Raw genomic sequence first — 26,349 nt, forward strand, 5'->3', positions numbered from 1 at the left:
GAGTCTAGGTAAGTTTACTTGTGACACAATTTTATTTGTGACAGATGATATTTACTTTGATAATTTACACAAAGTATTTAAATAAATGGAGGTAAATTACAGGCCCCATATTGAAAAAAATCTGTAAGCATAAACTGTAATGTATCAATGCCTTCCTTAGCACAGTGTCTGGCATATGACAGTACTCAGTAAATGTTGAATGAATGAATGTTTAAGCTTCAGCTTTCTGTGTGTGTGCCGTGAGTGTAAGGTTATTACCTATTTAAAAGATTGTTGTATTAATAAAATTAAGAAATAATCTTGTTAAAGTTCATTGTGTGGTGCCTAGTATATATGAAATCACCACAAGCCTTATCCATTATTATTATCATTATTATTTTCTGTGTTGAAACTTAACTTTTTATTAGTAATACTTTTAACCCCAAAGGACTTTAAAAAAGCCTTTCTAAGGGTATAACTGGGTTCATGGGGTTTTTTGTTTGTTTGTTTTCTTTGAAATAGCTTTGTTGAGATATAATTTACAGATTGTAAAGTTTATCCATTTAAAGTGTACAGTTCAGTGGTTTTTATTACATGTACAGAGTTGTGCAGCCATCACCATGATCAAAGAGTTTAGAACATATTGATCATCCCCAAGCAAGCTCATGGTTTTCATGTTAGGTTTCAGATGCCAGTGGCTCCATGAAATTGAGCATGGTGGCAGAAGAAAACCCCTTCTCCATGGCGATGCTGCTTTCTGAAGAATGCTTCATTTTGGACCACGGTGCTGCAAAACAGATTTTTGTATGGAAAGGTAAAAAATGCCATTGGTATTGTTGATGTACTTCAGATTTATACATTTTTCTTCGGAAAGGTCAATAAAACATCTTTTCTAACTTAAAAAAATCTTACGTTTCTGCGTGATCTGTAAAATGCAGACATCAAACCCATATTTTCTTCCTACCAGCATTATTTACCAGGGATGATGGGGAGAAAGAAAGCCTTTGGGCACTATAAAAAGAATCTTTTTTATACCGAGTGTTCATTACAATATTGTTAGATATATTTAGTATACTAGGAAAATTTTGCTATTCTTTCAGGGTTGTAGTTAAATTCAATTATAATTCTGTTTATTTTTTGGTGCACAAATATTTCTTAATTATATAGTACCTTGCTTCTCTGAAATTCTGTCTCTTTCATATATCTTGCATGTTAGGTAGAGATGCTAATCGCCAGGAGAGAAAGGCTGCCATGAAGACAGCTGAAGAATTCCTAGAAAAAATGCATTATTCTACTAATACTCAGGTATGTGTAGAAATGAACTGGCTAGAAAAAATGTTTTTATACATGGGAGCTCATGACATCGCCACAAAACTCATGAAAGAATTTGGTTCAAAATAACGTATGCACGGAAGTCATTCTCACGTGTGTGCCATGCTGTATCATGCGTCCCTAGAACCACATCTGTGTGGAGGATGGAATTTTGCAGAAGTTGGAGATCAGACCTTCCACGGGACTTTGTGATGAGAATAAGAACACATCCACTTCCTCCATAGCCTTTAAGTCAAGATGATCGACCACAATTGAATTAGCTGAGAGCATTTATCAGTTATTCCTTAGAGCAATTTGTATAGACATGGACTAATGCCCAGAGAATATTTGCCTTCATGGAGATCAACATAGACACTGGATAGTTGCTCTTCTTTTCTGAATCGCTCAGCCTCATCCTTGCTCTTCATTTTTATGTCCTGGCACAAGTAACACAACGAGATCATTTCTTTCAGGTCACAAGACATCTTATGAACCTAGTGTAGGAAAACAGTCAAACTTATTTGACTGTAATGATAACATACAAAATAACTTTATTCTTCTCTCAAACATCGAGATTCGGTGGCAATTACTTTAGCTGTAAGAAAAAATAAAAGCCAGGTTGCATTGTTTTAGCTTCGTATTTGATAACCTTCCCTTTTGCATTCAATTAAGGATCCCAGCTTCCAAGTTTACATCTGTCATCACAAAAAACAGGATCATCTTTGCATTTCCTCAGTTTTTTTCTCCACTACTAGATTAATGTTTTTCCTTGGTCTCTTATTTTTCTGTTGATAATTATTATTATTTTTTAAATTTCAGATTCAAGTTCTTCCAGAAGGAGGTGAAACACCAATCTTCAAACAGTTCTTTAAGGACTGGAGAGATAAAGATCAGAGTGATGGCTTTGGGAAAGTATATGTCACAGAAAAAGTGGCTCAAATAAAACAAATTCCATTTGACGCCTCAAAATTACACAGTTCTCCAACAATGGCAGCCCAGCATAATATGGTGGATGATGGTTCTGGCAAAGTGGAGGTATTTACATGTTTTTGTTCATTTGTTTGTCCTTGTCAAGCCCATTTATGGCAAGATATGTGGAAATATAACTTCAGGAAACTACAAACTGTGTAAATTGTGAATTTTTATTATTAATAAAAATGGTTCAAGACTGTGTATTAAACCAGGGAGTTTAAAGCTGGAAGAGCTGCTGTCTGGCCTTCAGTCCTAATTTACAGTGTGTGTGCTGAGATTCTAAGAAGTTAGGCGATTTGTGCAAGATCACCTAATTATCACCTTAGAGGCCTCCATGGAACCCAGCCATCTCCATCTTGTTTCCTGGTCCAGAAATGCTCCTGCTCTTGCAACTGGGATTGTCCAGTGAGGGCGCATTGCTCCAAAAGCACCCACTACATAAGTTTGTCCTTCCCCTGCACTGTAGAGGCATTCACAAAGGCAAATTGGGCATGTGTCATGTGCCAAAATCACAGATATTTTTAGAGCATTCAAATTGAGTTTGTTTGTTATTGCTTTTTTTTTTTTTTTTTTTCCGGCATGCGGGCCTCTCACTGTTGTGGCCTCTCCCATTGTGGAGCACAGGCTCCAGACACGCAGGCTCAGCGGCCATGGCTCACGGGCCCAGCTGCTCCACGGCATGTGGGATCTTCCCGGACCGGGGCACGAACCCGTGTCCCCTGCATCGGCAGGCGGACTCTCAACCACTGCGCCACCAGGGAAGCCCGGTTATTGCTATTTTTTGACAAAAATTGTTAAAACCCTCCTAAGAATTCTCCCTAACTAAAATCTCTTGACATTTAATCTGCTGTTGGGTCATCTAATTTAAGGGAAACTGGATAATGTCACTTCTATTCTAGAATATGTTGCTGGCTTTCCACAGTCTTCCTGGGAACGTCCATCCTCAGGTGGGCCTCCCGGACCTCCATGATTGACCCTTGCTCTCTGCACCTCAGCCTTCCACATCCTTGAGCACTCTTCCCCTCTGCCATCTGGCTAACATTCCCATTCCTCCTTTGTAACTCTGTTAAGTCACAAGCTGCCCCTCTTCCGAGAAGCCTTCCCTCCACACTGAAATGACCTTTCTCTGTGCTCAAGCCATAAGTAATATTCTTCATAGAATTTATCATATAAGTACCACAGAATTGTTCATTTACTTACAGGTTTCTCCTCCCAGACCTCTTGTCAGTTCCTTGACGGAGGGAATTGAATAATTTATCTCTCTATTCCCAGAGCTTATCACAATGCTTGGACCAAAGTATATAGTAAAAAGATTTAAAAGTTTTTTCTCTTTTCAGAGACATGAAGTGTGAATCTAAGCTGTGCAGGGGTTGTGGGAACTGCAAAGGGAGAAGTGCCCCCCCCCCGCCCCCGACCATGATCGCTGTCAGAGGGGTATTAGCTTCTGGGGCTGGGTCTGTCTCCTGCTCAGACATCCTTTTCTGGAGCTCAACACAGCCAGCAGACCCCATGGCAAACGTGGCTCCCAGCACCAAGTGTGTCCCAGCTGCAGTCTCCATGTTAGGGCACAGCATCTCTGAGATGCCCTCCCATGCCATCCCAGGGATATTAACATCCAGGGCTTTCTCTAGGTTTTTGGGTTTAGCCAGGCCATGCTGCCGTTGTTCCTCTGGGATGGCATGGGAAGGCTGCTCTCTGAAAACTCTGCACTGCTCTTCTGCACTTGCTTATCTCCTTATTTGAAAGCAAAGGGTCCATCCTGAGCCTCCCCAGGACCCAGGCAGGACGGTGCTCGCACACATAGTGCCTGCAGTCTCTCAGTCAAGTGTTAACTTTCCCGTTTCATTTACAACTCTCATCTCTCCAACTTTTAATCTTTAATTAAAAGTGCCTTTAATCTGTGACGAGGATAAGGAAATAGAAAATAACTAGTTCTACCTGCTTTTATCTTAATCAGTCTCATGCCTAGATGGTGGCTTTTGAAAATAGAAGTCATGCAATTGGTATTTTTATTATTTGGTCACAATCTGCCACTCTTACCTGGGAAAACAATAGCCTCATGGCTTAAAACACAGGGAAAAAGAAATTTTTAAAAAATTACTTCCAAACTGATGAAAGATTTTATGTACGTTAAGAGATGTATTTCTGAGCGGAATATTTCAGTTTGTTATTCCACTAGAGTGTCATGTTATTTTCACTAATCGATCAAACAATATGTATTTATTGATCAACAGGCTCAGAACTGAGCTAAGTACTGTGAAGGGTACAAAAGAACTAGAAGTGCTTAAAAAGTCAATAACCAAATTGCCAAATGGATAAAAATTTCTTCCTGTTGCTTAATTTGTAAACTAGTTAGAAAAGTAATTTAAAAGTTGCTTAATGACAGATCTAAACCAAAATGTTTTTTAAACCTCTGAGAAGTATCATTAGATCAAGAAAATTTTGATTTGGGTACACATATTTCATTACTTTTAGATTTGGCGTGTAGAAAACAATGGTAGGATCGAAATTGACCGAAACTCGTATGGTGAATTCTATGGTGGTGACTGCTACATTATACTCTACACTTATCCCAGAGGACAGATTATCTACACCTGGTAAGTCTCCCTCTTTCATAAGATCTCAAGTTCCGTAGAGGTCACATTTTGCTCCAAAGTTAAATTTCATTAAATTCCATGCAATAGGGGGTAGAATTATCCTATAAATACACCAGTGAGGTTTGTATAACATGCAAGTAGTATTCTTTTGATATGATTTTGACTGTATTCTGTAGCTGCTGTCCACAAGCAGGAGGGGTTAGATAAGTGTCATCCTTTCTAATCTAGGAGAAAGGTTTTGATAGCCCAAGGGTAGTGTTCCTTTAGTGGATATACAGTTGAATAACTCATCTCCTATGCAAGCTAACACTCCAGCTGGCATCAGGTGCCATGTCTTCTTGTTAAAATTCACAGAGCCCATCTTGATTGGAGCTGCAACATTTCAATGATGCAAATCCTCTAAGACATGTATATAATTTATGATTCTATTTCATACTCCAGAGACCTCAAATTGTTGCATCCTTATTCTTTGTCCTCATGAAATTCATAGCAGTAATGAAGAAAAATGCCATTGCATCCATATCTCGTATGGTTTTTGCATAATGACTTGAGTTAATTGAAGGTTAAGTTTACTTAGAGAGAGTCAGTGCCAATGGGGAGTGTCCAACCAAGTAAGTGAAGTACACATAGCATGCTGGACTCTTCCAAAGGGATGGGGATTCTGCAACAAATCATGCAATGTGGGATTCTCAAACTTTTTTTTAAGTGAAATCAGGAAAAGTAGAATATTTCTGAGAAGACTGAGAAAAATAAAAAGAATTTTCAAAAAAGATCTTAAAGCTGAGGGCTGTAGGCCAAAGGTGCAAGGGTGAAGCAGGATCCTGCCTTTGCCTACATGGTGATGGCAATCTTCAGGGAACATACTGAACGTATGCAGACTTAGGTGTCTGCTGATATCGTGACATTTCTCTCTGGTGAGCGTCCCACCAGATGACAGAGACATCTGTCCACACAGTGTGAGCACTTAACACTTATACTGGCCAGTGCCTTGAGCTTAACCAAGTAAAGGAGATGAGATGGTTTTCCCTATCCCATAGTTCTTGGTACCCAAAGGGTGGTCTGTGAACCAAAAGCATGGGCGTCACTAGGGAGCTGGTTAGAAAAATGTCAGGCCCTCTCTTTGACCCACTAAAGCAGAACCTGCATTTGAACAAGATCTCAGGATGATTCATATGCGCTTTAATGATTGACAGGCACTGCCTTAGGCAGTGGTTCCCAACACTAGCTGCACATACTAACCTGGACAGTTTTTCACAAATCCAAACGCCTGGCCCCCACTTTATACCAAATAAAGGTGGTGGTAGGACTCCTGAGATTCTAATGTACACTGTGGCATTAATGAGAACCACTGTGTCCAGGGACATTTCTGACTCCACAGTCACATCATATCCTGTCACAGATGAATGTATTTAGCTGTTTAGCTCTATGTTTAAGATGCCATCTTCATAGTAACCATTTTTTTGAGCAGCATGTTTGTGCCAGCAAAGTGCTAGATGTTGCCATATATTATCTTTCTTCCTCACAACCAGATTATTTTCAAGTGAAAGGTAAGATAAAAAAGGGAGGAGGATGGGCTTCCTTGGTGGCACAGTGGTTGAGAGTCCGCCTGCCAATGCAGGGGACACAGGTTCGTGCCCCGGTCCGGGAAGACCCCACATGCCGCGGAGTGGCTGGGCCCGTGAGCCATGGCCGCTGAGCCTGCGCGTCCGGAGCCTGTGCTCCGCAACGGGAGAGGCCACAACAGTGAGAGGCCCATGTACTGCAAAAAAAAAAAAAAAAAAAGGAAGGAGGACTTAGGCAGGTTAAGTAATTTAACCCAAGGTCACAACTCTTGTAACTGGTGTAGCAACATTTCACACCTTGATCTGCAGCTCTCTTTAAGGCCTGTGTGCAGCTATACCTTGGTAGAAGCTGTGTCCTTATTTTGCAATTTCCTTTTCTAAAATTTTAATTCAGAGAAGTGTGTGCAAAGCGTGGCATTTGTAGGGATAAATTTATTGTTCCGAGTCAGATTTTCTTTTACATTCTGTTTCTTGTTCTTCCTCTTAATTCTTTTTGGTATGTAAAAAATATAATTAATTGTAGCACTCAGATCAAAGAAGAAAGACTAAATAAGTAATTCAAGAGAATGTTTTGAGGAATTAGCAATTTGTAATCCATATCAATAGCTATGTGGATATAACTAAAACAGATTAAATCAGGTCGTAAATTTTAAACGCAGTAGCTATTCCTTCAATCGTACGACAGTATTCATAGAGCGCTTTCTATGTGCCAAGCACTGAGCTGGATACTAAAGATACAGTGGTGAAAAAAAAAACCCAAAACGTTGCCCAAGAATTTATACTTTAAAGAGAGAAAGATGGTTATCAGGCATTTCAATGAAATATGAAGGGTTTAAGATAAAACCAAGCCGAGTGATCTTTTGGGAATTAGGGACAGACACTCAAGCTAACTCCTAGGCTATCGGTGAAGGGCTCTTAGAAGCGACATCTAAGTGGGAGCAAAAATGGGAACGATGAAAGCAAGCACATAGGGAAGTTTTTCCTAGCAATGCAGGGAAAATCGTGCCCTACTCGGTTAGTAATGATGTATGGCTAGAGCAAAGTTAAGGAGCAAAAGATAAAACTAGAGAAATTAGAAGGAGCTAAATAGTGAATGGCCTTGTAACTATCCTGGGGAAGATGAACTTTATTTTCAGGGCATTGGGAGCCAGTCAAAGAGTTCACACAGGAGAGTGACATGATTGGTTTCCATCTTAGAGAAATTATTCTGGTTAACATCTAAAGAATGGACTGGTGGGAGATTGATGGCAGAGAGGCCATTTGGAATTTGTTGCAGTAATCCAACTGAATGATAATATGGCCAGAGTTCAGTGTAAGGGAGGGAAAGGATGAGCAAGTGTGCAAAGTATTAACGAGTTGACATCTGAATGACTGGTTACAGAGAACGGAGAAGATGACTGAGTCAAGGGTGGCCCCAGATTTCTGGTATGTGCACAGGCGGGTAGTGTTTTATTCGCTGAGATAAGGAACTTAGGAGGAGGACAAGTTTGGTCCTCACTGTAAAGAAATCAAAGAGAAAAACAAGATGAAAATATGTCACATTTTTAATAGTCATGACCTTTGGGCTAGGACTGGGGCTGGGGGAGGGGGTCATTTAGTTTTCTTCTTTCAGTTTGATGTGTTCAAGGTTTCTGTGATGAGAATGTATGACTTTTTGAGATATCAAGAATATAAGTTAGATGCTTGAGTCCTCTTGTGAGTTTTTGTCATTTAATATCATGGATGTTAAATATGTCAGTTTGTTAATATTGTATGGTTTGCAGAACTTCGAAAACTTCCGAAAAGGTAGCAAAGAGGCATTTAGAAAATGCCTCTTGAAGACTAGCTTTCAAATTAAACAGCTTTCCAGTTTATGTGATAATTTCAATGCAGGGATGTAAATAGGTTAAATCCAAGAAGCAGAGTTGAAGGTGACAAACTAGAATTAAATCACTTTGTCTCTTTAGTTCTGAAACCACTTATATTCTAAAATGATAGGAGAAAAATAATTTCAGCAGTGATCTTTCTCTGAAATGTCAAGTAGTTGAAAGTGAACAAACTTTGAACAATGGCAATGATGAGTCACTTGAAGCAGTAAATTCCATTTTCATGCAGCATTTATTTTTAATGAGTAACAAGCGCCACAGATTTATAAAGAAGAAATCATATCAAAGTAGATTGCTTTTTTTCCCCCTAGGCACAGGATTTCAAAATTAGAGGCGAAGAGCAACTTTATTGTATCTTGATTGCAGTGGAGTCCTTGACCTCCTGGGTCATAGATCAATAAAGCAAATTGGTTTGAATCTGTGTGGATGGAAGCATGAGTCACTTTGACATGAAGAGGAAGAAGGGCTCGAGATGAACAGTGAAATATTTATTAAGAGTGTCAGACGGCAAAAGTTTGGTGAGGGTTTTCAGTTTTGCTGGTTGAAATACTCCAGGAAAAAAAATAGTAAAATGGTGACAAAAGTTTGGTGATGTAGTCTATTAGTTAGTTGAATTTTTTTCCTGCAGAAAAAAAAGGAAATGAAGAAACATCCAAGAAGTTGCAGATGTGAGGAAGGAAGGACAGGCGATAACAGACCATGGTGTTTCCTCAGCTCTGTGTTACACCCCAGCCGGTGCTCCCAGTGGCTCCCGGAAGTGTTTGCTAGCATGATAAGCTCATGGAAAATTTAGGCTATTAGCCTTAAAAGACTGTATCTTTATGGGTGCCTTTGTTATGAAAAGCATTTTTTATTTTTTTAAGCATATGCCTGACATGAGCGTATCCTTCCGTTTTTTTGCACCCCACTGTAGAACATTTTTATATCAATCACCTGACTCTGTTGGTTCAATGGAATATTCTGAGATAAATGAGACGTACTCCCTGAATTCTGTGTTTTGGGGGTGTGTCTGTGTGTGTTGCCCAGGTTGGGAGGCTATTGTTAACCTGTTCTGGGTATGGAACAGGTAGCTCACTCTCAAACCTTCAGAAGAAAGGATATAATTAATTTTCAAAATCCAGTTCCAGGATTAGTGTTCTAGTCACACAAAGATAGGAGGAGTGGCTCCAATCAATGCTCAGTGCTTTCACTGGCTTTTCCCTCCCACAAAGTCATCAAACAAGCAGATCTCCCAGAGGTTGCTATATAAGTTAAGCCAGTGATTGGAGTTATAGCCACAAGCCACCCTAGAAAGAGAAGTTGCAAATGAACTGGATGAATTGATTCATTGACTCTTTTTTTTTTTGGCTGTGTTGGGTCTTCGTTGCAGCACGTGGGCTTCTCTCTAGTTGCGGTGTGCAGGATTTCTCTCTCTACTTGTGGCGCACCAGCTGAAGGGCGCATGAGCTCTGTAGATTGTGGCATGCGGGCTCTCTCGTTGAGGCGTGAGCTCAGTAGTTGTAGCGCATGGGCTTAGTTGCCCTGTGGCATGTGGGATCCCACTTCCCCGACCAGGGATCGCACCTGTGTCCCCTGCATTGGAAGGCGGATTCTTTACCACTGGACCACCAGGGAAGACCCGATTCATTGATCCTTATCTGGGTCACTGGTAGTTTAGCTTCTTTTACGGTTTTATTAAAAATTCCTTTAAAGAATTGCTAGAATGACAAAATGGGGCTTCACCATTGCCTACTTGTGATGATTATTTTCTTGATTTTTCTGGGTCCACACATTTGTTACTATGATCACCAAATATTCATGGAAAGATAAAGTACTTCTAATATCCAGCCTAAGAGATTTGGCTCGTATTCTACTCAAATGGATTATTTTCACTGTGAAGATGGTTTCCCAAAATAGGCACCTCCAACTTGAAATCAGACAGAATTGACTACTTAGCGGAGTAATTATGGTACTAAAAATGGACCTATGAAATGGAGATTAAAGATACTTATCATATGTAGTTCTAAACAATACATGGGATAGTTCATGGCTCAATGTTAGTTAAGTACTTTAAAAAAACAATAACTTCTATGGCTTTCTCATGTCAAAACAGCTGGTTTCTTCTTGATCTTTCATAATAACTTAAGTTTCTGCTTGAAATGCCTACATTAGAAGATCTTAAAACTTAAATACAAACTAATTTATTTTACTTTGGTTCCACCAGGCAAGGAGCAAATGCCACGAGGGATGAGCTGACGACTTCCGCATTCCTGACCGTTCAGTTGGATAGATCCCTTGGAGGACAGGCTGTGCAGGTTGGGATATTTTTACCTTAAAACTTATACAAGTTAAAGTTTTCTTAGCCCAGTGTCTAGTTAAAACCCTTTTCCCAAGTTGGGATGGGAATTTGACCCTTTCTAAATATTATATTTTTTTCATTTTAGAATTTAAATATTCCTATTCTCATGCCATACTCGTTCTCTCAGATTCTGGAAAAGAGGGAGCAAACAAAATTTAAAAAACAGAAACAAAAATAAACTATTAACAGATTTAAGAGCCCCAAAGAATCATTCCTTTAGAATCATATCAGATCAATGATAGCCACTTGCTATTAAAACTGTTCTACCTGAGTTATCACTCCCAGGTGATCACTTTCACATTTTCAAATCTTTATAAATGTGTAATGGCTTCTTCAAAGGTAGAAAGTAATTAGAAAAGTAAGTCCAATACTTTAGTACATAAAAACTGAGATGTGGAGAGTGAATTTGGTCTTCCAGCTGTTTTTCTTTCCATCTTGGATTTTAGTTCCTAAGTAAAGCAAGTTAGACCTAAATTTAAAGGTGCATATTAACTTTTTAAAAATAAACTAACTGGGCTTCCCTGGTGGCGCAGTGGTTGAGAGTCCGCCTGCCAATGCAGGGGACACGAATTCGTATCCCGGTCTGGGAAGATCCCACATGCCGCAGAGCGGCTAGGCCCGTGAGCCATGGCCGCTGAGCCTGCGTGCCTGGATCCTGTGCTCCGCAACGGGAGAGGCCGCAACAGTGAGAGGCCCGCGGACCGAAAAAAAACAAAAAACAAAAAAAAACTAACTTTTTAAATTGTTAATTAACAAATTAACAACATGATTGAATTCTGTAAATGCACTAACTCCCCATGAAGTTCCCCATGAACTGTTACATTCATTTCTTTTTTTTGAATTTTATTTTATTTATTTTTTATACAGCATGTTCTTATTACTTATCTATTTTATATATATTAGTGTATACATGTCAATCCCAATCTCCCAATTCATCCCACCACCACCACCAGCCCTGCTTTCACCCCTTGGTGTCCATACGTTTGTTCACTACATCTGTGTCTCTATTTCTGCCCTGCAAACCAGTTTGTCTGCACCATTTTTCTAGATTCCACATACATGTGTTAATATATGATTTTTTTATCTCTTTCTGACTTATTTCACTCTGTATGATAGTCTCTAGGTCCATCCATGTCTCTACAAATGACCCAATTTCATTCCTTTTTATGGCTGAGTTATGTTCCATTGTATATATGTACCACATCTTCTTTATCCATTCGTCTCTCGATGGGCATTTAGGTTGCTTCCATGACCTGGCTATTGTAAATAGTGCTGCAATGAACATTGGGGTGCATGTGTCTTTTTGAATTATGGTTTCCTCAGGGCATATGCCCAGTAGTGGGATTGCTGGGTCATATGGTAATTCTACTTTTAGTTTATTAAGGAACCTCCATACTATTCTCCATAGTGGCTATATCAATTTACATTCCCACCAACAGTGCAAGAGGGTTTCCTTTTCTCCATACCTGCTCCAGCATTTGTTGTTTGTAGATTTTCTGATGATGCCCATTCTAACCAGTGTGAGGTGATACCTCACTGTAGTTTTGATTTGCATTTCTCTAATGATTAGTGATGTTGAGCAGCTTTTCATGTGCCTCTTGGCCATCTGTATATCTTCTTTGGAGAAATGTCTATTTAGGTCTTCTGCCCATTTTTTGATTGCGTTGTTTTTTTTTTAATATTGAACTGCATGCACTGTTTATATATTTTAGAGATTAATTCTTTGTCCATTGATTCATCTGCAAATATTTTCTCCCATTCTGAGGGTTGTCTTTTTGTCTTGTTTACAGTTTCCTTTGCTGTGCAAAAGCTTTTAAGTTTCATTAGGTCCCATTTGTTTGTTTTTGTTTTGATTTCCATTACTCTAGGAGGTGGGTCAAAAAAGATCTTGCTGTGATTTATGTCAAAGAGTGTTCTGCCTCTGTTTTTCTCTAAGAGTTTTATAGTGTCCGGTCTGACATTTAGGTCTTTAATCCATTTTGAGTTTATTTTTGTGTATGATGTTAGGGAGTGTTCTAATTTCATTCTTTTACATGTAGCTGTCCAGTTTTCCCAGCACCACTTATTGAAGAGACTGACTTTTCTCCATTGTATATCCTTGCCTCCTTTGTCGTAGATTAGTTGACTATAGGTGCTTGGGTTTATCTCTGGGCTTTCTATCCTGTTCCGTTGATCTGTATTTCTGTATTTGTGCCAGAAGCATATTGTCTTGATTACTGTCACTTTGTCGTATAGTCTGAAGTCAGGGAGTGTGATTCCTCCAGCTCCGTTTTTTTCCCTCAAGATTGCTTTGGCTATTCGGGGTCTTTTGTGTCTCCATACAAATTTTAAGAATGTTTTGTTCTAGTTCTGTAGAACATGCCATTGGTAATTTGTAGGGATTGCATTGAATCTGTAGATTGCTTTGGGTTGTATAGTCATTTTCACAATATTGATTCTACCAATCCAAGAACATGGTATATCTCTCCATCTGTTGGTATCATCTTTAATTTCTTTCATCAGTGTCTTATAGTTTTCTGCATACAGGTCTTTTGTCTCCCTTGGTAGGTTTATTCCTAGGTATTTTATTCTTTTTGTTGCACTGGTAAATGGGAGTGTTTCCTTAATTTCTCTTCAGATTTTTCATCATTAGTGTATAGGAATGCAAGAGATTTCTGTGCATTAATTTTGTGTCCTGCTACTTTACCAAATTCATTGATTAGCTCTAGTAGTTTTCTGGTGGCATCTTTAGGATTCTCTATGTATAGTATCTATATATTCTCTATGTATAGTATCATGTATAGTATCAGTGACAGTTTTTCTTTTCTAATTTGTATTCCTTTTATTTCTTTTTCTTCTCTGATTGCTGTGGCTAGGACTTCCAAAACTATGTTGAATAATAGTGGTGAGAGTGGACATCCTTGTCTTGTTCCTGATCTTAGAGGAAATGCTTTCAGTTTTTCACCATTGAGAATGATGTTTGCTGTGGGTTTGTCATATATGGCCTTTATTATGTTGAGGTAAGTTCCCTCTATGCCTACTTTCTGGAGAGTTTTTATCATAAATGGGTGTTCAATTTTGTCAAAAGCTTTTTCTGCATCTATTGGGATGATCATATGGTTTTTTTTCTTCAATTTGTTAATGTGGTGTTTCACATTGATTGATTTGCATATATTGAAGAATCCTTGCATTCCTGGGATAAATCCCACTTGATCATGGTGTACGATCCTTTTAATGTGTTGTTAGATTCTGTTTGCTAGTATTTTGTTGAGGATTTTTGCATCTATGTTCATCAGTGATACTGGCCTGTAGTTTTCTTTCTTTGTGACATCTTTGTCTGGTTTTGGTATCAGGGTGATGGCAGCCTCGCAGAATGAGTTTGGGAGTGTTCCTCCCTCTGCTGTATTTTGGAAGAGTTTGAGAAGGATAGGTGTTAGCTCTTCTCTAAATGTTCGATAGAATTCACCTGTGAAGCCATCTGGTCCTGGACTTTTGTTTGTTGGAAGATTTTTGATCGCAGTTTCAATTTCATTACTTGTGATTGGTCCGTTCATATTTTCTGTTTCTTCCTGGTTCAGTCTTGGGGGGTTATACCTTTCTAAGAATTTGTCCATTTCTTCCAGGTTGTCCATTTTATTGGCATAGAGTTTATATTCATTTCTTGAATGAAATATTTCTAAGAACTGACATCATCTATGTCATTTAGTTGATCTTTCAAGTAGTGATTACCAAATCATGCAAAAACTTTGAGGATAAGGCCCTGTGCCTTATAAATTCTATATTTCACAGTTAAATATTTGATATACCCAATGAATGAATTTCCAGTGTCAGCCTATTGAATCCTAAAATGGCAATGAAATGGTAATGCTTAGTTTCACCACAAGATGGCGGTGGTTTACAACAATGCATAAATAAAGTCCTGAATTGCTGTTTTAAACATTCCTTCGTAGACTGTATTAACAGTACTGAAAAATTTTCAATTTACCTTTCTATATCTTATTTTCATTTCACAGTGGAGAATGGGCCTTAAGCAGTAGCCCTCTTTCTTTCATGTTGGCACTTGATGTTTTCTCAATGTTATGGGAAATGCTAAGCCAACGGCAGTTTGAGGAGCTCTTAGCTAACCTCACCCCATGCTTTGGGGTGTGACTCAAAAGACGTTTTAACTCGTTACTCGCCTATTTGAATGCCTGCTGGTTGAAAGATATTTGTGGAGTTAGTTACTTTCAGTGCTCCCTAGGCTTCCCTATGATGGTATGTGTATCAGCATTCCTATTCACTTGGCTTCTAGAAAAAGACAGACCAGGGTAGGAGAGATATTTCAACTTTAGCATAGGGCAAATAATTTAAAAAAACAGGAGAGTGACACAAAATTTGAACTCTTTATGTAAATACGTGCATCAATAGGTTATGCAAGGGATAGGAAATTCGGATCTGATCCAGTATCTGTTGTTAAACTAATAGGTGAAATTAAATAACTTGCCATTTATTTTCTTCCATTTCCTTATCCTGAAAAGTCCTGATATTGTATTTTAAAAACAGCTTATATTAAGCAAATCTACTAGTACCGTTTCCATAGGTCAGCTAAAAAGTAGAAAGTCTATTCTGTTTATTTTTGTCAGTTTTTGATGTTTGGATTGAAATCTTTATTCATCCCCAGATTACGATGATTTTTTTCATCTTACAGTGGTAGGGATGTAAAAAGAATGAGTATACTTTCGTGTTGTCTTATTTTTGGAAGAATTTGAATGAATGCATATCTCCTAACCTACTGAACGAGATCCAAAACACGTGAGAGACAGGTATACCCCTAAACATCTGGAAAGCTTGGTGCCCTTGTAAAAAAAGAGTAATTTTCATAAAAGACGGCATACATCAGCATTTCGTTGTTTTCCCCCTTTTGGAGATGTAAATGAACAGACTTGAAACTTTGTGCTTTCTGGAAGCAGAAAGTGGTGCAGTGTGGTGCTGCGTCCCCCGAGAAGGTGCTGTGTCTGGAGTAACGAATGGTTCCTAAGTCAGTGAGGAAGCTCTGTTTGATTATCATTAACCTATATTTTCTGTTGATTCATCGTTCCTCCTGCTCTTGACTTTTTATATTTTTTTTGACTTTTTATATATTTTTAATTTTGTTTTCAAAGAGAAAAATAAGGATGCCTTTGGAAATACGGCCTTCTTTCACTGCACTCTTTATTAATTTCTTTTATCCCCGCCGCCCCCAGATCCGAGTCTCCCAAGGCAAAGAACCTGCTCACCTGCTGAGTTTGTTCAAAGACAAACCGCTCATTATTTACAAGAACGGAACATCAAAGAAAGGAGGTCAGGTGCCGGCCCCCCCTACACGCCTCTTTCAAGTCCGAAGAAACCTGGCATCGATCACCAGAATTGTGGAGGTAACATCATGCATTCAGTAAAACCTGCCCTGCTCATGGGCTTCCCAGTGGACCTGAGCCATCAACAAATACTAGTCTTTAAAAAAATTGGCAAGTAAACCCCCTTCATTTCTATAATTAATCCAGCGTTCACCATAAAAAATATTAAAAGCAGGAGAATCAAGTAAAAAGCTAACTTCAGATACCAGGCCTCTCATATTTTTCAACCAGCTTATAACAAAACAAATGAATTTTAAGACTAATGTAACAAATCAAGCGGTCAAAGGCGTGAGGCAGCTTAAGCTCTGTCTTGAAAGGCCTGGGGGAAGATGGATTGAGGGTGATGGTCAGGTGACCACACTAGGAAAATTCAAGAGGGAGGGCCCTTATTTGTCCAAGTGTGAGGACCATGGAAAGCAAGCTTCACCACACTGGGCCGGAGCCATAACTCAGCTGTTAAGGCCACACAAGCTGTCTCTGACAGCAGCTGTGAAAGAAGTCAAACCACAGATCACAGTGTCAGACCACAAGACCACCAGGTATGGGCAAGGCCAGCAGGCCCAAGTTTTTAAATGGCTGAGTGCTTTGACTTCAGGGAGGATTCATCACACTTCATAACCCGGTCACCTTAGCCACCGTTGAAACCCAAGTGTCCCAAGTCACCCCTAACTGCCCTGCACTCTCTGTATGTCCCCAAACCTGGACCATTTGCCAAGTTGTTCAGCTGAGCCCTTAAAACCAGGTGGGTCACAGCATCCCTCCCCCCTCAACCTGTTCTCTAAGCCAGCCCGCCTTCTTACTCCATGGCTGTGTTCTGAGGACGCAGATTCCCATACAGCCTTCTCAAGTGGAAGTTGTACTTTCCCCCAGTGCCCGCTGACAAGGGACCGGTGGTGGGGTCCCCTCCTTGCTCGACCCTTGCCCTTTTGACTTCTTCTTATCCGTCTCCTTTCCCCATCCCCCTGTGCTGTCATCTGCTGAGCTCCCGGTCTGGTCCTTCCCCTCTTATTGTTTGGTGGCTTCAGTCATTGTCTCACCGTCTCCATCACTTTGGCTCCTCTCATCCAACAGTTGTGTCTTGACTCCACTTCATCTCACACTTGTGGTCCTGTACTGGACTCCACTCCGTCATCCCCTCCTGCCCCTCCAGCCGGATGGGCTTTATCTAGTTTGCCGAAGCCCTGCCTTTCGCCGTCAAAAGCCTCATGTCTGACCCCGCTTTTCTCAGCCTCCTGCTAGCATTTGCTAGCGCCACCCTTTTCTGTCTTCTCAGAACGCTATCTTTTTACGAGGCTTCTGGAACCCCTCACTTAGCAGGATTTCTTCCACACTTGAGGGCCACTCTTCTGAAGAGTATTCTCACTCCCAACCAGCTTTGCTGGATTCTCCTCCTCTGCTCGTCCTCCAAGCTCTTGAACCCTCCGAGGCTCAGTCCTGGCCCTCTTCAGAGTGATCTCATTCAGTCATATAATTTAAACGCCATTAGGTATTGATCTCATCCAGAACATTCTGTGCATGGATTCTCATGTGTTCAATTATGACTACTTTTTTTAATCTATCAAATGGACGGTGAAGCCTTCATCTACAGGCCCTCTCAGTTGATTTCAGATGCAAGAGTCAAGGAGAATCGTTATGGTCCTGGTCTCTTCCCAGGGGGTACTTCTTTAGGGGGCATCGTGAGCTTCTTGCGATGCAGATTCTTTGTTTTCTTGCAGCCTCCCAAACCAGCCTTTGCATTCCTAGCCTCTCTGAAATGCGCTAGTCGAAACATTGTTTATAAGGCTTTCTGTTTTCATCTCCTGGGAGGCTAAAGCTTTCTTATGTTCTATTTTGGAACTACCGCCAGGATCCCACACCAGTCTGGGTATGGACCTCTTGTCACCTGTCTCTCCATCATCCAAGCTCTTTCCTCTGAACCAGTAAGGAGACATTTGGATTAGAAATTGGAAGTCATAGTTCCTGTAAATCTCCATCATCACATCTGATAGATTCCTTTGAGCTTGGTCCATGGAGCCTCCTTCTTACTGAAAGAGGATGATAAGCACTTCTCTGAGTGTTCCCAACACCTGGGACACATCTTTAAAATTTCCAGCAGCTGTTCGTTGCTCCTCTAGTGCTCTCTCTGGGGACAGGGTCCTGACGAACCTGGTGAAACCCAGCTCTCCACATGGTTGATGCCTTCCTCTGGCAGCTCGCCACAGTTGGTCAAACGGCATCATTTGGACAGCCGATCGCCAGCTCCTTCTTGAGGCACTCTCTTCACTTGCCCTCAGGACACCACACTCTTGATTTCTTCCTCTCTCATGGCTGCTCTATCACAGTCTTGTTTCCTGATTCTTCTTCATCTCCCTGTTAGCACACCTCACATGGAGTCCCACAGAAAGTCATATGCATACTGTCACAATCATACAATCCTGTAGTCAGACAGAGGGTCTCAAAGAGGCCAGTGCAGAGACACAAAATGACAAGGTCATAGATGCAGTCAAAGGCACAAGCCCATCGTAGGACCTCAGACTCACTCCCAAGCCTGAGACTCCGCACATGCCTTGTCTCTGCCCCGATGCTCCACTGTCAGCCTCACCCTCAGGCTGGAGTCTGGTCTCAGCCAGGTGCATCTCAGTCACTCTGCAGCCACACTGACTGGAGCTGTGCTCATCTGGCTCATCCCAGACGGTGTCCACAGCTTCTCAGTTGAAAGGAAGAGGATATGTCAGTGCTGTATTTTTAACCCCCTATAAACAGTCTCTTATAATTTGAGCTATAATTTATCTGAGCCTGGAGAACCTTTCAGTGAATCTATGTTATTATCTCTTTGTCTGTATTAGATCCCAGTCCCTGTTTTATGATTTTTCTGTGTCCCTTGGATTATTTGACAAACGTCTTTAGTGGAGGGAGAGAAAAACTGAACACTGTGCTTTACGTTTATCATTTGTGAATATAAACGTATATTTCTTTTCAACCTCTTTCCAAACATCAATTATAGCCCATCCTCCTTCTTGCGGTCTCTTTGAATATTATCCTTGTTATGTATCACTTAAGTTTGCCTTATTTTATTCTCAGAGCCTTGTGCTACTGTCTTCGGGTGGGTGAGCGTTAAAGTGACACAGCGCAATGTGCTCCTAATGTTTCTAACCCCCAGATGTATCCTGGTGCCCCCTGAATTAATATCCTGGGTCAGGACAGAAGTCTGTAGGTGGTTTGGCACTGTCGCAGCTTCTTGGACATGTTTATTGAGGGAGCAGCAATGAATTTACATCATTGTGTTATTTTTCTTCATACTCTAGGTAGATGTTGATGCAAAGTCATTGAATTCCAATGATGTTTTTGTTCTGAAACTACGACAAAATAATGGCTACATCTGGAGAGGAAAAGGGGCCAGCCAGGAGGAGGAGAAGGGAGCAGAGTATGTGGCAAGTGTCCTCAAATGTAAAACCACGAGGATTCAGGAAGGCAAGGAACCAGGTGTGTATAGGTGAGGCCAAGGACACTAGCCAGAACTTATATTTGGCATACTTGCTAATCATGTAATTTATTTATTTTTGTCATAAATAGGAACTTTGTAATGGTTGTAGGACATTAAGAGCCCATTCACTAGTTGCAAAAATGGGTGATGGTACCAACTATATTTAAGTAACTTCTCCTGCTCTATTTAAGTAACTTCTTAACAGTGAAGTTGAGGTGAGATACAATTATTTGTTAAGGTAAAGCAGTACCGACCATGTGCTTCTGAAAATGCACTGGCTAACTTGTGTTTTCCACAGAGGAGTTTTGGAATTCCCTTGGAGGGAAAAAAGACTACCAGACCTCTCCCCTGCTAGAAACCCAGGCTGAAGACCATCCACCTCGGCTTTACGCCTGCTCCAACAAAACTGGAAGATTCATTGTAAGTGTCCCGTGAAACCCTGGGGTAGAATCAGCAGCAGTGGGAGAGAGAAGCCTTCTTGTGTTGCTCTAACGCGTTCCTGCCCTGATTCTCAGTTTTAGTTTACCTGCAAACCACAAGTGACAATCTTTGCTCGACGCAGGGTTGGTTTAAGAGTCAGTGACGTAATGGACGTGAAAGCATCGGAATACTGTAATGTACTGTATTAATCAAGCTGCTCTTAAATGTATCAGCTACTTTGCACCAGTGTCAGCATGTGGTCATTTCGGTATGAATATGGGTGTGGTTGGATTTGCTTATTTAATGATTTGATGCTTTCTGTACGCAACAATAGTGGTTTCTCTGATCAAACTACGTAAATTTTACACTGCAGTTTCCCACGGGAATAAGAAGTTTCACCATGTTGATGAAATAAAAAATATTATGGAAATATTATGATCCTTGGGCAAGAATCACAGAAAGCTATATACACACCTGCAAATTAACTGAAATCAGCAGGAATATTTTATGTCATAGTCCCATTCACAAGCTTTGAATTCTAGGCAATTCAAAGTATTTGTGTACAAGAGTGATTGTCTATGGGTCTCTAAAATATCCTGGGCTGTGGCCCCTCATCTCAGTTTAATCAAAAATTCTGCTTTCTCTGTTTGACATATTAAGTTTTTGTGTAAATCTTTCATTTAAAGAACAAATTCCTTGCCTATAAAACCTGAACTAAAGATTTGGTCACCAAGTCTTAGTAAATACAAGCTTTACTTTTCAATGCACACATGACAATTTAGTAAGTATTTTCCCAGGTTACATTGCATGCTTGAAATAAAATGCTTTGAAGAAGAAACTGCTCATGTGTGAACCACACTTGAAGCTTACATGTGATTTGACCTAAAAATTAAAGATTTAAATGGTGGATTGTGATAAATATTAGGTGGTTGGGCACCACAGTTGTTCACCTACTTTGCAGGAAATCCATATATTTTATAAATTTGCTGTCAGAAAAATCTGTTGTTTTACTCTTTTTTTTTTTTTTTTGCGGTATGCGGGCCTCTCACTGTTGTGGTCTCTCCCATTGTGGAGCACAGGCTCCGGAGGCGCAGGCTCAGCGGCCATGGCTCATGGGCCCAGCCAGTCCGCGGCATGTGGGATCTTCCCGGACCGGGGCACGAACCCGTGTCCCCTGCAAAGGCAGGCGGACTCTCAACCACTGCGCCACCAGGGAAGCCCTGTTTTACTCTTTTGACTGCTGATTTTATATTGCATCCAAACAATGGCTTTTTCAGCATATGCTCCTATAATTTCTTATTAGTATTATCTACTAATAATGCTGTAAATAACATGTTTGTTTCCAATGGAGATATATGTTTAAAAAATAACACTTAGGCTTTGTTCTTACGTTAAAAAAATTATTAGTTTTTGGGTTTTGTCATTCACATATTTAAGAGAAATATACTTTTCCTTTACACCTACTCATTTTCTTGTTTGATATTTGGAACGCTAATCCCTTCACATTTTAAGGAAAAGGAGTGTTACTAACAAGTGTTTGATCTCATCATCAGAAAGCAGGCTTTAGACATGTAGATTCATACAAGACAGAGCCTATTGGTTAAAAGCACAGCTTTTAGAACCATTCTGCCTGTTTGATATCACTTACTTGGCGATATTATTTACTGGCTGTGTGACCCTAGGCTGGTTACTTACCCTCTCTGTGCTATAATTTTCTCATCTGAAAAATGGGGATAATCCTAGTACCTACTTCATAGGGTTGTTGTGAATATTAAATTAGTTGTTGCATATATACAACAGTGCCAGGCATGGAGTAAGTGATATTTAAGGTTTTCGCTTTTTTTAAGCATTATGTAATTGGTAATTATTCTGTAAAAAGAAAATATAAACAAATTTGCCCACTGTAAATGGTTAGTGTTTGTTTGTTTTTTGTGTAACAATCTCAACATGTAATCAGATTACAACAAACAGGTATTGTCATGCTCAGGGGGCTTCAGGTTGGGGTCATGCCTCTTCTTCCCAGGACAGAGCCCAGGAACACAGGAGGGCCCCTGAGTCGCATTTGCTAGTATGACAAGGGCAAGGCCACAGTCAACTTCACCTGCAGAGTCACACAGTAGAGGGAAGGAGCAAACCATAATCCAATCTACCATACCTTCCTAATGATCAGGGGGGGTTTCATCCAGAATTCTTTTTAAAAATTTGAACTTTAGATTAATGCATGCCTGCTGGCAATGGGTGCATTAAACTAACCCTCCCCATTACCCTTTAATGTTTACGGAGAACACAATTTAACCCATTTAAAATAAAAATAATGAAGCTTTGCATATGGAATATTGTTATAATATCATCTTATGGAAAATGATTGATTCATAAAAATGACCAGACTTACTGATTTTATTAAAATAATCTTGACCTACAAAATGAAAGACGATTGAATACCCAGATCATAAACTTAAATATCTTTAGGAGCTAGGAAGGCAACAGAAATCTGTGAAGCAACTTGTCATAAGGAAGTGGAATTAGAGACAATTGTGGCCAGATTGACTGTACATGGTCTCTCTAAGGCCATATGCAATGTTTATGTTAAGCACTGTCCTCCCCAAATAAGACACCCTGAGTTTGTGATACCTGATTAAACAGATAAACAATTATTTAAATCTTTAACTGCCCAAAAGGAAGAAAAAAATGGCTACCAAACTTTCTTTTTTGCTATGCTCCAAATAATGCAAGGCGTTTATATCCTGTATATTAGAAAAATCACTGCTTAACTGCTTGGTTATAAAGCTTTTTTATACATTTCAGGTTGAAGAGGTTCCAGGAGAGCTCACCCAGGATGATTTAGCAGAAGATGATGTCATGTTACTAGATGCTTGGGAACAGGTAAGAGAGTGGAACAGGAAGAGAGTGTACTTAGAGTTGGGACCTGACACAACCTGCTTTGAGAAATAGCAAGTCTGATAATAAACGGACCCATGGATTTAGGCTGTATTTAAAAGAAACTCTCCACAGTTTGGCAAAAAATAAAACCAGTGTGGCAAGTTGGTTTCTGAATATGGAAATAATTCCACGGCTACCATCTTTGGCTGTATAGTTTTGGCCAAAAAAAACCCCTACTTTTCATTTATTTGTAAAATTCACTCATTCCTAATTTATTCATACATTCATTCATCCACTCATTTAAGTAATAAATGCATTAGTTGGTTGCAGTGCATGGGGGGTACGATGCCTCAGGAAGACCAAAATATTCAGAATTTCTCTTGAAATTTGACAAGAAGTCCTAGGAAACCCCTTCCCTGGGGAAGGAATAGACACAGAATAGTTTTGAATCTACACAGTAAAATATATTACTGTTATGTATATATCTTTATTTGATAGAAAATTAATGGCGATTTTATATGTCACATCTGTTAGTTGTTTTCTCCTGTGAAAGGGAAAAATAAATATATTAGGAGCTAGATCGTATAGAACAATTATAAAACACTTATCTGAATTAGGCCTAGTCTTAGAGTCAACCACAGAGACTTGTTACTTTTAGGTTTGTTCTTACTTGCTAAGTCATTCAGTTATATTACAACTTAGCTTCTTGGTCTAGAATTACCATATTTGAGTTTGGGATCTAGTCACAGATTCTCCCTAAGTGAATGGATCACTTATTTCTAGATATGAAATTTAAAACCTTATGTCAATAAAACACCTTTGTGTATTTAAGAATTATAAGAATGTTTCCTTATTCAGAAGAATTTAATCTTTTCCATTTGTAGTGAGCTCTGTTGCTTCCATAATCATGGATACTTCAGAATATTTCCTGTACTACATTTCATTTGTTTTTCAATCATACTTTTCATTTACATGGCCATGCTGTCATGGTTTGTTCTGTGCCTGCAAGCAAATATTCTAGCACTTTCAGTATGCATTAGAATGTAATCAAAACTAATTTGACCAAAATTTCTCTGCCAACAAGTGATTTTAAAGTGATTTAAATATAAGGGAATTCAGGAGAATTTTTCATCATTGAAGCAGAAAACCTACACATTTGACAAGAAGGATACATACAGAACATATATCTGTTTTTAAGAATCAGTATTTAAATATTAAACATTATAGCACTTTTACCAAAGTGTGACAGGATACAATACCATAGGACAAGAACGCTAGGACTAAGTTAGGGGATCCTAAAGGGAGTCTGGGTGCCCACAAACAAGCTACATATGGTTCCCCCAGGATAATAGTATGGGGATACTGACTGCCTTACACACCCCAGGGTTGGGTGCAAAAAACCAGCCAATGTGTGGTTTTAAGGAAAGCTCACTTAATAACTAGAAAACACTATATAAACTTAAAATACCAGAATGTGAAATCTGGGGTCAAACTGGCTGGATATAAATTTAGGGTCTCTTAGTAAGTGTATACATTAGGAAAGTGATTGAACCTCTCTGCACCTCTATCACCACACCCCTGACTTTGGGGTTGCTGTGAAGATTAAGTGGGATTGTATGAGAAGCACTTTGCATAAGGCTTGCACAACATCTACACTCCCAAAACAATGTGTATTATTATTGCTTCATTTTTCAGATTTTTATTTGGATTGGAAAAGATGCCAATGAAGTTGAGAAATCAGAATCTCTGAAGTCGGGTAAGTTAGATCCCGTGGGGAATTATGACAGTAATTCTGAACAGGTGTTACCAAGTTCCTGACTTCTCTTTTCACCACATCCTCCAAAACCACATATCAAAACCAAGAAGAATCTTAGTTTTCATCTTCAGAACTAAAGAGTAATGGAATTTTTTTTAAATGAAGAATTTCAGAAAAGGAACAAGAAAAACATATTTTGTTATCTAATTTAGGATGTAATTATATCAATTTATTCTGAAAATTTCTAATTCACTTAAACACTTTTTTATTATGGAAATAGTAAAACCTCCATAACTGTGATAACTTAGATTTTTTTTAACATCACTATTGGAATATAATTTCTTTACAATGGTGTGTTAGTTTCTGCTTTATGACAAAGTGAATCAGTTATACATATACATATGTTACCATATCTCTTCCCTCTTGCGTCTCCCTCCCTCCCACCATCCCTATCCCACCCCTGTAGGTGGTCACAAAGCACTGAGCTGATCACCCTGTGCTATGCTTCCCACTAGCTATCTATTTTACATTTGGTAGTGTATATATGTCCATGCCACTCTCTCATTTTGTCACAGCTTACCATTCCCTCTCCCCATATCCTCAAGTCTATTCTGTAGTAGGTCTGTGTCTTTATTCCCATCTTGCCCCTAGGTTCTTCATGACCTTTTTCTTTCTTAGATTCTATATATATATGTTAGCAAACGGTATTTGTTTTTCTCTTTCTGACTTACTTCACTCTGTATGACAGACTCTAGGTCCATCCACCTCACTACAAATAACTCAATTTCGTTTCTTTTTATGGCTGACTAATATTCCATTGTATATATGTGCCACATCTTCTTTATCCATTCATCTGTTGATGGATACTTAGGTTGCTTCCATGTCCTGGCTATTGTAAATAGAGCTGCAATGAACATTTTGGTACATGACTCTTTTTGAATTATGGTTTTCTCAGGGCATATGCCCAGTAGTGGGATTGCTGGGTCATATGGTAGTTCTAGTTTTAGTTTTTTAAGGAACCTCCATACTATTCTCCATAGTGGCTGTATCAATTTACATTCCCACCAACAGTGCAAGAGGGTTCCCTTTTCTCCACACCCTCTCCAGCATTTATTGTTTGTAGATGTTTTGATGATGGCCATTCTGACCAGTGTGAGATGATATCTCATTGTAGTTTTGATTTGCATTTCTCTAATGATTAATGATGTTGAGCATTCTCTCATGTGTTTGTGGGCAATCTGTATATCTTCTTTGGAGAAATGTCTATTTAGGTCTTCTGCCCATTTTTGGATTGGGTTGTTTTTTTGATATTGAGCTGCATGAGATGCTTGTAAATTTTGGAGATTAATCCTTTGTCAGTTGCTTCATTTGCAAATATTTTCTCCCATCTGAAGTCTGTCTTTTCATTTTGTTTATGGTTTCCTTTGCTTTGCAAAAGCTTTTAAGTTTCATTAGGTCCCACTTGTTTATTTTCATTTTTATGGCTATTTCTCTAGGAGGTGGGTCAAAAAGGAATTTGCTGTGATTTATGTCAAAGAGTGTTCTGCCTATGTTTTCCTCTAAGAGTTTTATAGTGTCTGGCCTTACATTTAGGTATTTAATCCATTGTGAGTTTATTTTTGTGTATAGTGTTAGAGAGTGTTCTAATTTCATTCTTTTACATGCACCTGTCCAGTTTTCCCAGCACCACTTATTGAAGAGGCTGTCTTTTCTCCACTATATATTCTTGCCCTCTTTATCAAAGATAAGGTGACCATATGTGCATGGGTTTATCTCTGGGCTTTCTATCCTGTTCCATTGATCTATATTTCTGTTTTTGTGCCAGGACCATAGTGTCTTGATTACAGTAGCTTTG

At 39.4% G+C, this 26,349-nt stretch overlaps 1 protein-coding gene across 2 annotated transcripts in view; it reads left to right on the forward strand.

The window, feature by feature from the left end:
- Window positions 1-26,349, forward strand: part of SCIN (scinderin) — an 82,091-nt gene that overhangs the window by 47,667 nt on the left and 8,075 nt on the right. For both annotated transcript variants that reach the window (XM_022587220.3, XM_022587211.2), the window contains 10 exons: window positions 661-793; window positions 1,196-1,284; window positions 2,110-2,325; window positions 4,738-4,859; window positions 10,490-10,580; window positions 15,826-15,996; window positions 19,260-19,437; window positions 19,737-19,858; window positions 22,664-22,741; window positions 24,434-24,494. In XM_022587220.3, coding sequence (XP_022442928.2) covers window positions 661-793; window positions 1,196-1,284; window positions 2,110-2,325; window positions 4,738-4,859; window positions 10,490-10,580; window positions 15,826-15,996; window positions 19,260-19,437; window positions 19,737-19,858; window positions 22,664-22,741; window positions 24,434-24,494 — 1,261 coding nt within the window. The remainder of the gene's footprint in view (window positions 1-660; window positions 794-1,195; window positions 1,285-2,109; window positions 2,326-4,737; window positions 4,860-10,489; window positions 10,581-15,825; window positions 15,997-19,259; window positions 19,438-19,736; window positions 19,859-22,663; window positions 22,742-24,433; window positions 24,495-26,349) is intronic.

This window comes from Delphinapterus leucas, chromosome 9, assembly GCF_059928025.1.
Source record: "Delphinapterus leucas isolate spDelLeu-1000000601 "Yukka" chromosome 9, BTC_Dleu_Yukka2, whole genome shotgun sequence".
In the NCBI taxonomy this organism is placed as follows: domain Eukaryota; kingdom Metazoa; phylum Chordata; class Mammalia; order Artiodactyla; family Monodontidae; genus Delphinapterus; species Delphinapterus leucas.